General features: G+C 41.5%; 1 protein-coding gene across 1 annotated transcript in view; it reads right to left on the bottom strand.

Annotated features, from left to right (window-relative positions):
• The window catches only part of F2RL3 (F2R like thrombin or trypsin receptor 3), a 44,495-nt gene extending 32,680 nt beyond the window's left edge, over positions 1-11,815 (bottom strand). The window contains exon 1 of the mRNA XM_077475513.1: positions 11,627-11,815. Coding sequence (XP_077331639.1) covers positions 11,627-11,717 — 91 coding nt within the window. The 5' untranslated portion in view covers positions 11,718-11,815. The remainder of the gene's footprint in view (positions 1-11,626) is intronic.
• Between the last annotated feature and the right edge of the window lie 1,203 nt (positions 11,816-13,018).

Raw genomic sequence — 13,018 nt, 5'->3', positions numbered from 1 at the left:
GACGACTCAGTTGAAAGCGGGGGGAGCCACTTCCTTGTCCAGTCTGTTTAAAGATGGGCAGCCGAAATCCGCTGCCCACATTATGACTGAATTTAAGCTTCCGAGCACGTCATGGTTTTCCTGTCTTCGTATTTCCCACTATTTGAAGGCCCATCCAATCCCTGAGTTGACAATGCCACCTAAAGCCTGGCACTTCTACTCTAATGCCCAACATTCTATTAAAGGCATAACCCTATTTTATAATCTTATCAATGATAAAAATTCCTTTTGCAAAACACAGAACCTTAAAAGATGGGAAAGAGATCTGTCCACCACTTTTTCCATTGAACAGTGGTCTCAAGCCTTCCGATCTATTCACCAAGCCTCACACTGTGTTTCGCACTGGGAAATGACTCTCAAAATTCTCAACCGGTGGCATTATACACCCCTTAGAATAGCCCAATTCTCTACAGGTATGTCGCCGCTATGTTGGAGAAAATGTGGGAAAACAGGCAACCTGCTCCATATGCTGTGGGACTGCCCGAGCCTAACTAGTTTGTGGAACAATGTTTTCCGCCTCATCTCATCCCTCACTGGTATATTGACCTCACCCAATCCAGCTCTAGCTATACTGCACATAGGCATAAATAACTTTCCCCCAGACGATAGACCAGTTGTTACACATGTCTTGCTGGCTACCAGAAACCTCATCCTACAAAACTGGAAAGATACCTCTGCCATCAATGTTTCTGATGTACACACATTAGTCAACAGATGTCACTCATATGAACGCCTCCTAGCCATTAATAACTTGCAGTCCCAACGGTTTGACCGAATTTGGGGAACATGGTGTAGTAGCTTTAAACCTAACTTGTAGTGTACTACCTTGTTTATGCTGTAACTGTTACTGATTCTGTTCCGCTCAAAATTCTGTGTGCACAGTTTTTTCTGTTTTATTTTCTTCAGTTTTTTCTGTTTTTGTTCTACTTTTTTTTTTCTTTTGGCAAAGATTCCATATGCATCTTGACTAACTGTATGAGATATATGCTGAATATCAATAAAAACTATTGTTTCAAAAAGAATTACATTGGGGCTCAACTTTGAATGGGATGTTTCCCATTTTTATGAATAATATACTATTGGCCATCCAGTTATGATATACTAAAATATCTTCTCTCTATGGACCCCCCTACCCCTTTGTTTATATACACGTCTTTCAGTACTGCAAAGTGACTCGCCTTTCTATTGGGGGTTCTTCTGGATTAGTAGTAGGAGTACTTTATGGGTTCTATTGAGTACTTATTTTTTGCCCACTTAGAGTGAGACTAATATATATGATTAATTTTGTTCTCTAATATCTCTAAGTTCGGGTCTTTATTGTTAGTTATTTATGCCGTTCTATTGATATATTAACACAATTCTACATGTTTATTTAAGGATTATATTGTATTTACTTATATTTATATAATTTTTTCTGTTTATTATGTTGTTTTTTATCAAACAGTGTCCCCTTACTGGAGACCCTGCGGCATCAATATCTTGCAGACTTCCTTGCATATATTTTTTTTATGTTTCATGCAAATTTGTTTTTATGTTGTGGTTTTGTGGTTTTTACCTAATGTAGGTCATAATTGTTTTGTTTTGTTCATGTTAAAACAAATGTTTGAGGGTGCACTTTTTTGTTGGGTTTGGCCTGGCTTAAAATATTTGTGTTAAGGGACATTGTTTGTCAGCTCATTAGTGGGCAATGGCACCTATGTATGGTGTTTACACATATATTTATATATTTCTTGTTATGAGGGCTCTTTGTGTCAGCCGATGTGAACTTGTTACAATCACACATACTTCACAATACACATATTTTTATAGTCACATCCTTGCTGCGCATAGTCTTCATCTCCATTAGGGATGAGCTCAAGCGTATTCGCATGGAACACGTGCAGAGCCCGCCAGGAAGTGGGCGCAGCACTGAGCTAATCACAGGCAGTGAGACATTGCCCGATCTCTGCAGCCGCACATCGGGACAATGTCTCACTGCCTGTGATTAGCGCAGCGCTGCGCCCACTTCCTGGCGGGCTCTGCACGTGTTCCATGCGAACACGCCTGAGCTCATCCCTAATCTCCATCTTCATCATTTATGTACACATTTTACATTTGGTATTATTGTCTCATAAACTTCGGGATTTAATTGTCATCCCCACATATTTGTAGTCCAGACATTCAGCTAGCGACATCTGATTCATGCGTATTGATGTAATTGTTTAGTATAACATTTATTTCTCTCTATATATCTGCTTATCAACTTTTTACACACACTATTTTATGCTTAACAATTTCCAGGCAGTTTTTTCACAAAGTTTTAGAGGCTTAATCGAATGGGGATCTATGTGTCACCTTGATTTTGTTATATTAATTGTTATCCAACGATATGGAGTTTGTTTGTTGTAGGCATTTTGTGGCATATATATATATATATATATATATATATATATATATATATATATATATATATATATATATATAATATATATATTTTTTTGAGTCGCTTTTTAATAACGCTTTGATCCCTCATGTGTGAACGTGTCTCTATGGGTACCACACACTTTCGATGTTTATTATTTCATTTTCCGATGTTACAGGTTTGTGTGTCCCATACACATTCAGACCACATCGGTATTGTTGCTGCCTCGTTTAGCCTTGTTTAGTTTTGTTTATGGCCTCGGTATTACCTGCTTGGGTTTAATATGGTATGTTGATTGAGTTCACATGATTTATTCATTTACTTATTTATTTTTAGGGCATTTTTTAGAGAGGCTTCTATGCAATTTTCATGCAATCTTGCTTTTTCTTATTCAATCGATGTGTTAGTTGCCTGTGATTGTGTATGAGGCATACTTGGGGCGGCTTCAGTTCCCCACTTTTTTCACATTATATTTTTTCACATTGAACCTTGGTGATGCCTAACATTGTCAGGTCTGGTTTTTACTATTTGACATATATTATATTAGTGTTATGTTACATAGCGATATTATGTATTATTATTATAATGTCATATTGTTCCAACTGAGGCCGATTCCGACTGAGACTGACTTATTTTGTCCCTGCGCCAGGTGCTCATCTAATTAGCACTTTTCGCTGCTTTAGACTTCTTTTTTAACCTCTTAGGTGTATGCAGGGAGATTGCTATGTGTATGGTCTTCACCAGACCTTAATTGTATGCCCCTCTTTCTTGATTGGTTTGTGTGGGATCCCAGCATTGTCATTTTTATAAGCTTATTATGGGGTCATATATAGCCACATTACAACGCACAGATCGCTGGTCCACATACCTGTATATATGTACATGGGCTGCGGCGGGCGTTCAGATGCTCTTAAATACTTACATATTTTCACATGCGCCGCTGCGTGCACATATATATGTGCTGCGCCGGGCGTTTGTATGCGTTTTGTATGCATTCTGATGCTTTTGCATGCACCGCCGTGTGCATATTAATGCTTTTGATTCTTTCGAATTGTACACACGTTTATGTACTTCATGTTTCAATAATTTTTATATTTTTAATCACTTTTTCACAGTTTATACTTACATGGTTACTTAACCATGCTTATACTTACAATCCCATAATTTTATTTAGGTTTTACAATTCAGAATTTATTATGACCACATACACATTTTTTCACATACATTTATATTGAGGCATATCCATTCACATCCAATGATTTGGGTTTTGCACACTACTTGTCACTTCATATTAATGATTTTCTTTGTAATCTTTTATTAATTCATTTTTTTTTTTTTTACACTGCTATTATGTATGTGTCCTCCTTGATCCATCCCTGTTGGGATGTGGCCGGAGGGTTTGCTTTTGTGTTTGCAATGCACTGTAGTTCATATGAACTCACACTGAGAGCTTTCATCGTCTTGTATTTAGATTAAGAGGTTCAGGTGGACAGGCACCAGGTGATGTCTCTTTTGTTTGATTGATTCATCGCCTGGCCCTGCCCACTGTCATATTGCAACACTCTATATATTTATTTGTTGTCTGCCACCTTGTTAACCAGCTATGAGTAAGCACTAGCCTTGGTGCGAAACGCGTCAGCTGTTAGCATCTTTCGCTGTGATGTCATTTGCTGTGTCCTAAATATTATTTGAATAAAGCATCGTTTTAGCATTGGGGTGCGGCCATACAGAGTTCTATCATTATCCACATTATCTGCATGCTGTGGCTCGTACACAGATCCCTTCACCTGCAATTATCTCTGAGTTCCCAGGACCTGCCTTTGAGCGGTGGTGTATATCTCACTTTAGCACCCCATTTTATATATTATTTTTATCCATGACTACTGACTACCCGTACAAAGGTTTAAGTCAGTGTGGTTCCTAGCAGCTTTTTATTTTTATTTTTGATTAACGGTGTAGGATACACTTCCAGGGGAATGCATGATTGCAAAATTATTCATTCAGTAGGAGCAAAGTAAACAAAGAGATAACCTTATTTGGGTTCTGGTCCTTCATTGTCTAATAAGCAAACCAAGCTCTCTTCATAATGTTGGGCTGCTGCAGCGGTAAAGGTCAAAGGTATCATTGTGCTATCTGGCAAAGGTGTCCTGATCACAAGACTGACCGCACAGTATTGAAAATCATTTGGCAGGTAAGGCAACACATTCACATATATACAGTGTATATATATATATATATATATATATATATATACACACACACACACAGTACTATGTAAAGCAGTATATATATATATATATATATATATATATACACACATACATACACACACACAGTACTATGTAAAGCAGTGAGTGCAGACCAATTTGATGCAGTGTGCGGCCACCATAGTTTCATGGTCTTTGCAATCTTCTTATAGCCTTCTTATAGCCTAGGCCATCTTTATGCAGAGTAACAATTATTTTTTTCAGATCTTCAGAGAGTTCTTTGCCATGAGGTGCCATGTTGAACTTCCAGTAACCAGTATGAGAGAGTGAGAGCGATAACTTCAAATTTAACACACCTGCTCCCCATTCACACCTGAGACCTTGTAACACTAACGAGTCACATGACACCGGAGAGGGAAATTGGGCCAGATTTGGACATTTTCACTTAGAGGTGTACTCCCATCTGTTGCCAGCGGTTAAGATATTAATGGCTGTGTGTTGAGTTATTTTGAGGGGAGAGCAAATTTACAGTGTTATACAAGCTGTGCACTCACTACTTTACACATACATTATATATATATATATATATATATATATATATATATACACACACATATATATAAAGGCCAGTGTGGTGGCCTGAATTTATGGGAGGAGTCCGGGGGGTATTTAAAGTGGACCATTTAGCTGTGGTTTTTGTCGGTTCCAGTGCGCGATTTGTTACGTCACCAGGCCGGCTCTTCCCAGCTCACTTTGTGTTTGTGAGTCTGTGTGTTTGATTACCAGTGTGTTGTGGCTTCTCCATTCGTGGTCTTCATCGATGGTTCTCTCTCTCTGTTGCAGGTAGGATTCAAACCTTTTTCGTATCATACACAATCTTACGATTTGTTATGTAGTACTTAGCTGCCTCCGAGTTGTTGTCGGTCGTGACATTCGTAGATTCCCTCTGCCTTGTTTGTCATCGTATCCACAAAAATATGATTCGTTCGTAGATCCAAGCCGCTGTTGGTCGTTGTCCGATATCACTTGACACAGGCTACATTACTTATAAAATTCACTGTCTATGGGGTTGTTGCTTCATCCATTTGGAGATTAGCATGTATTGATTGCACGGGTACTGTGGCTGATTGAGGTGGTAATTAGATCCACCTGGTGCCATGTCTGCACTTTGATTAGCCTTGGGGGGCTGGGTGGTTGGCATGTGTTCGGTTTTAGAGTAGGGGATGGCACCCTAACACTCTCCACAGTCCCAATCATGTCGGATTAATTTAATACACTTTACAACCAATTTGCATCAGATTAAATTCATGCATTTTTACAACCAATTAGTATCGGATTAATTTAATTCATTTTACAACCGTTTTGTATTGGATTCATTTCATACACTTTACAACCGATTTGTATCGGATTCATTTCATGCATTTTTACAACCGATTCATATCCGATTCATTTTATACACTTACAAATCAGTTGTAAGGTGCATGAACTGAATCCGATACAAATAGGTTGTAAAGTGTATGAAATTAATCCTATACGAATCAGTTGGAAGGTGCATGAAATGGATCCAATACGAATCAGTCGGAAAGTGAAATTACTCCAATACGAATCGGTTGTAAAATGTATGAAATGAATCCGATACAAATCGGTTGTAAGGTGCATGGAATTAATCTGATAAGAATCTGTTGTATCGGATTAATTTCATACATTTTACAACCAATTCGTATCGCATTTATTTCATTAATTTTCCAACCGATTTGTATCGGATTCATTTCATGCACCTTCCAACCAATTCGTATTGGATCTATTTCATGCACCTTCCAACCGATTCATATCGGATTCATTTCATACATCTTACAACCTATTCGTATCGGATTCAGTTCATGCACCTTACAACCGTTTCGTATCAGATTAATTTCATGCACTCTACAACCGATTCGTATCGGATTAATTTCATACATTATACAACCGATTCGTATCAGAGTCATTTCAATTACAACCGATTCGTATCAGCTTCATTTCATGCATTTTACAACCGATTTGTTTCGGAATTATTTCACTTTACAATTAGTTCATATAGAATTCATTTCATACACTTTCAGGCATGGTTAAAATGCTATCCATTTTTGGCCTGCCAAAAAGGCCACCTTTCATGCACTCATTGCAAGCATTTCTCCAGTGCCACACAATCCAGCCACACACCATTTCTCCAGTTGCACACAATCCAGCCACGTATCATTTCTCCAGTGGCACACTATCCGGCCACACATTGTCTCCAGTGGCATACAATCGAGTCACTCATCATTTTCTGTCTGTCATTTCTCCTTTAGATTTAGTCGAGTTCAGGTTCCATTTTGCACCAGGTTGGACGTTATTTTCATCACCATTAAAAAAAATCACGGTTGGCCCCTCAGGCTGGGCCTGGAGGGGGATCGCCCGGGGACTGCCCTGGCTTATAAGTGGTCACTGGGGTACCGGATCATTAGAGTGGGATAATGTGGTGGTCTAGACATGGTTGGAGCTGCTGCTGCCATAAGTTGATAGGTTTCCTCCGGTCCCCCACGAAGTGTTAACTGTGTATTTTTGTCAAATTGGAAAACTGAGTGATTTGTGTCTTTTACAGTTTGTCTCTGTATTACCTGCAATCCGTAAATAAAGAATAAAAATAAAATAAAAATCACGGTTAAAAAAAATAAAAAATAAAAAAAAAAGAAAACAAACAGGGATTGCAACAGGGCCAGTCGCATAGCAGGGGTGGGACAACTCGTTTTAACGGGTAAAAAAAAAAACACTGGACTTTTATGTCACCTTTATCACAAGTTCCCAGTCGACTGAGTTTTCAACCTCAACTAGGATTTTGCTACTAGGGCGCCAGGCAAGTGTGTAGTACACGGGTATCTCTCTCTCACATTATCCTGCAGCACTCTTTCACTAAACATTTACTTCACATACACGATTGGGCAGCTCATTTGGCGTTAGTTACCGTCACACGTTTATTTTGCATGTCCCTCTGTTTTCGAAGGGTGACCCTTCACCTACGCAGACAAGGTCGTTAAACGTTGAGCTTGTTGACAGTGTAAGCATTGGCAGACCAAGCATGAACTACAGATCGCAACACGCCTACTTAGGTCTACCAGACTTCAGATTCTTGCCCCAGTAAGCCCCAGGCTCTGGTTCACAGGTTTGTGCTCAGCACAGACAGGCACCCGAGCTATTGGTTACCTGGCCAGTCACCTCCTGGTTTCCAAGTTTCCACTCAACGGCGTTCAACGCTTCAGATTGCAACTCCCTACTGTGCCTGTCATTCCTTTTCCTGTCCTTCTCATTTTCCTTCTTATCAAAATTTTCTGATCTAAGCTACCGATAACTGAACATAAAGTGGAAGGCCCGGCGCACTCCATCACCTTTCTCCCTTGTTAGGGATGCCCAATTTTGCTTTGAGGATTATCCTTCATTTCACGTCCCTTGGCTTTCCTCTCTCAGGTGCAAGACCCTGATCAAATTTTCAGGCTGGACCCAGCAGCGATAGCGGATTTAACAATGTGGGATGAGTTCCTTAGAACTTGGAACTGCATATCTAGGTTCATCCCGTCAGCTTTAGCTCTGTCACCTCAGGTAGTTACGGATGCCGCAGCCTCCACAGGTTTCACTACAATTTTTGGCCATCACTGGTTTGCAGGCCCTTGGCCTCCGGTTTTACTCAGTCATCTTCACTGTTCAAACTATAACCCATTGTGGCAGCGGCTCAGGTCTGGGGCCATACCTGAAGAGGACAAATGGTGATCTTCACCACAGGCAACCTGGCTACGGCTGAGGTTATAAACAAGGGTAGGTCCAAGTCGCTCCCCATCATGCCCTGCCTACGCAGGCTGGTGCAGTTGTCCATGCAGCACCAATTCAATATTCACTGTACGTATATTCCGGACAAGTGCAACGTTGCAGCAAACGCACTGTTCCATTTCAACTACATTTCATTTTTCCAGCAAAAACCTGGAGCTGACCCACACGTAGTTGGCTCTATCTCATAACACCATCAGGCTATACTTAGCTGGTATCCAGCATTTCTTGTCCAGGACCCCGGAAGCCATCCTTTTTCACAGCCCATACTGTCAAATCCATCCTATGGGGTATCCAGAAACAGCAGCCAGTAGCCAACTGCAAACGCTTACCCATCACAAGTGCCATGTTTAGGGACATGTCAACCATCCTTTCATGTTCCCGGTTTAGGCTTCTACCCAGCCTGGTCATCCAAGCAGCCATCTATCTGGCCTTCTACGGCTTTCTACGGCCTAGCTGTTAGAGATTTTGAGTTTATTACTATTTTAAGTGATAAAAGTTTCTGAAATATATATGAAACACATGAATGTTATAATGTAATAGTAATGTTAGTTTCTGAAGGTTACTGACAGAGGACAGAGAAGAGTCATTTGCTGTGTATGTAGTTCTATTCTGAGTTACTATGCCAGAACGATGGGTGGAGTAACCTTTAACAGCACCGGCAGCCAGATACTGTGCAGACACCACCTGGCTCACTTTCGAGATCATCCTGTTCTTCATCTCGTGGTCTCCAGAACCCAACAAGCCGTCCCCGGGATTGATGTCATGTTCTTTCAAACTAACTACGTCTGTTGCCCAGTAGCGATACTCAACAGATTACTATCTCACCTACCCAGACAGTCGAACTCTAGCCCGTTGCAACCTTTTCTAACCAGCCCCCTGAGTGGCAGCCAATCAGGCACGTCAGAATCTTACTGGTTAACCTAGGCCTTGACCCCGGCTGGTACTCCGGACACTCCTTCCAGGTCGGGGCAGCCTCGGGTGCATCTCAGAATGGAGTAGCAGACCTTGTCATTAAGAAATTGGGCAGGTGGAAAGCTGCCTGCTTCGCTTGTTATATCCCAAACCCTCAGGAGGAAATGGCACAGGCCTTTACCAAACTCGCACAATAATTGTCACTTGACCAATAAAAGAGTTACTCCCCTATCCAAGTTTTTTGCCCCCTTTCTTGGCATGCCGACCAGCAGACCAAGGCACACCTCAGGTCTATGTCATGTTGTAAGTGTGTTTATGTGGTTCATATCTGTCTCAGTCGAAGGGCTTCGACCATAAATGAGAAGGCCAGTATGGTGGCCTGAATTTATGGGAGGAGTCCAGGAGGTATTTAAAGCAGGCCACTCACCTATGGACTTTGTTGGATCCAGTGCGCAATACTCTCCCTCCCATTCCCCTTTTTTGGGGCACTCCTCAGCACATTTCTCTCCACAGTTATCCATTTTCCACTTATCTTGGGTATGCCAAGTCTTGTCACGTGTTTGTGTCTCGGTCGAAGGGGTTCGACCATAAACACACACTCACACTATTTTCAAAAGTATTGGGACACCTGCCTTTACACACACATGAACTTCCCATCCCAGTCTTTGTCCGTAGGGTTCAATATTGAGTTGGCCCACCATTTGCAGCCTTAACAGCTTCAACTCTTCTGGGAAGGCTGTCCACAAGGTTTAGGAGTGTCTATGGTAATGTTTGACCATTCTTCCAGAAGTGCATTTGTGAGGGCAGGCACTGATGTTGGACGAGAAGGCCTGGCTCGCAGTCTCCACTCCCAAAGCTGTTCTATCAGGTTGAGGTCAGGACTCTGTACATGCCAGTCAGGTTCCTCCTTTATAGACCTTGCTTTGTGCACTGGTGCACAGTCATGTTGGAACAGGAAGGGGCCATCCCAAAACTGTTCCCACAAAGTCGGGAGCATGAAATTGTCCAAAATGTCTTGGTATGCTGACGCCTTAAGAGTTCCCCAACTAAGGGGCCAAAGCCAACCCCCAAAAAACAACCCCACACCATAATCCCCCCTTCACCACATGATTTGGACCAGTACACAAAGCAAGGTCCATAAGGACATGGATGAGTGATTTTGGAGTAGAGGAACTTGACTGGCCTGGACAGAGTACTAACCTCAACCCGATAGAACACCTTTGGGATGAATTGGAGCGGAGACTGTGAGCCAGGTCTTCTCGTCCAACATCAGTGCCTGACCTCACTAATGCACTTCTGGAAGAATGGTCAAACAATACCATGGACACACTCCTAAACCTTGTGGACAGGCTTCTTAGAAGAGTTGAAGCTGTTATAGCTGCAAAGGGTGGGCCAACTCAATATTTAACCCTGGGGACTAAGACTGGGATGCCATTAAAGTTCATATGGGCGTCCCAATACGTTTGGCAATATAGTGTATATATTTCGTTTGTTGGCTTAGGTGCGCATTAAATTAAGTATAACATAAATATAGTTATTTTGGCTAATAAATACATTGCACATTACTCATACAATGACACTAAAATATACACCAGGAATTGCACATAAAATGATCACTATAAAATAATGTTATTAGTATATAAAGTCTTTCGTAAATAAAAGTACTGTAAATACCATATCAGAGAAACCTATTTGAATTACGGTAGTTCCCAGGAAGACAGATAGAAACATGGAAATATTTCAATGACATGGTTTGCGTGTATACTATACACGTAGGCTTTTTTTTTTTTCTTAGCCACGCAAATAGGAATATTGGGTATTAACCCATAACCACCACTCAGATTGCAGCTTTTGTCAATTTAAAGACTTACAAAAACTAAAATATGATGACTGCTATAGTTTACAGTTTATAGCATCTTAACCTATGTGCTGCCATTTGCACAAACAAAATACAGACTATATATAGCTACAGCCTATTACTTACGTTTCAGTCCATATTCTATAAATACATAGCATGACATATATCTATATTCAGCCGTTATAACGGTGAAAGGATATCAGCTTTTTAACATGCATATAATGTTTCCAAGGATTCCACAGATCATTGGGGCACACTAGTTAGCACATCCCCCTCCTTAAGATGAATATCCTCTATATATGTATATATGGGAATAATCAGATAATGAAAACCCTGCTGTATGTTATATATGTGGCTATACAATGTACATACCATCGTAGTCCTGTGTGGCTAAAGACCTGGACAATAAAACGTGCAGCAGTATAGGGACAGAGAATGACCACAAGCAGCCTGTTGAGCCCATGATGTTTATGAACTGCCAAGGACCAAAAAGCAAAGGAAGTAGTGCTGATGATTACCCACTTCCTATCTCAGCAAACATACTGAAAGGACCCTAAGAGGAAACATAGCATTAGATCCAGGGGGAGGGAGAGAAGTCAATGTGAAACAAATGTAGAGAACTTCCTATTAGGGAGGTGGGTAAAGGGCGCTACATAGGAACTATAGTACTGTTGTCGTATGTCTGCTTCCTTTCTACTGAGAACATAGTGTGATGGATGTCTCTGTTTTTAGCCCTACATGTGTGAGCTGGGCTTTTTTTTTTTTCATGCTTTGTTTAAATTCTTAGGAGAAGATTAAACTATGGAAATGGTTTATGCTTACTAAGATATGTTTAAACAAGTACCGTTTAAAAAGCATGCATTCCAAAATATATGCTTCACATATTGTTCTGTAGAATGAACTCGTACTGTCTTCTATAAAGTATGGTGGTATAATGCCTTCCATAAAGTTTCTTCCCATCATCCATAAACAGGAAGGAGCAAAACAACAGGACGTAAGCATTTGTTTAGGAAAATGGGCTTGTTGTTTTATACTAGGAAGCTGAAGAATTTTTCAACTGCAGTTATTTATTTTATGTACCGTATATACTCGAGTATAGGCCGACCCGAATATAAGCCGAGGCCCCCAATTTACCCCCAAAAAAACTGGCAAACTTATTGACTCGTGTATAAGCCGAGGGTGAGACATGCCTGTCCATCCCTGTGTGTGTGTCCGTCCATCCCTGTGTGTCCGTCCATCCCTGTGTGTCCGTCCATCCCTGTGTGTCCGTCCATCCCTGTGTGTCCGTCCATCCATCCCTGTGTGTGTGTGTGTCCATCCATCCATCCATCCCTGTGTGTGTGTGTCTCCATCCATCCATCCATCCATCCCTGTGTGTGTGTGTCTCCATCCATCCATCCATCCATCCATCCATCCCTGTGTGTGTGTGTGTCTCCATCCATCCCTGTGTGTGTCTCCATCCGTGTGTGTGTGTGTGTGTGTGTGTGTGTGTGTGTGTGTGTGTGTGTGTGTGTGTGTGTGTCCAGCCTACCTTTGTCCCGAGCCTCCGTCCCGTGCCTTGCCTCCTTGCCTCCGTCCCGTGCCGTGACTTGCCTCCTTGCATCCGTCCCGTGTCGTGCCGTGCCTTGCCGCCGCCGTCCCGTCCCGTCCCGTGCCGTGCCTTCCCTTGCCTCCGTCCCGTGCCCTCTTCGTCGGCGGCCATTGTAAAGTTCAAAAGCTGCGCCGCCGCCTTCGCCTGTGATAGGCGGAACACTGAATTTCCCA

The sequence above is a fragment of the Lithobates pipiens genome, unplaced genomic scaffold (genome assembly GCF_037356315.1).
Source record: "Lithobates pipiens isolate NorthernLeopardFrog02 unplaced genomic scaffold, aLitPip1_a1.2 Scaffold_13, whole genome shotgun sequence".
In the NCBI taxonomy this organism is placed as follows: Eukaryota; Metazoa; Chordata; class Amphibia; order Anura; family Ranidae; genus Lithobates; species Lithobates pipiens.
The sequence above is the reverse complement of the archived record's forward strand: the minus strand, read 5'-3'. Positions and strand labels throughout refer to the sequence as shown.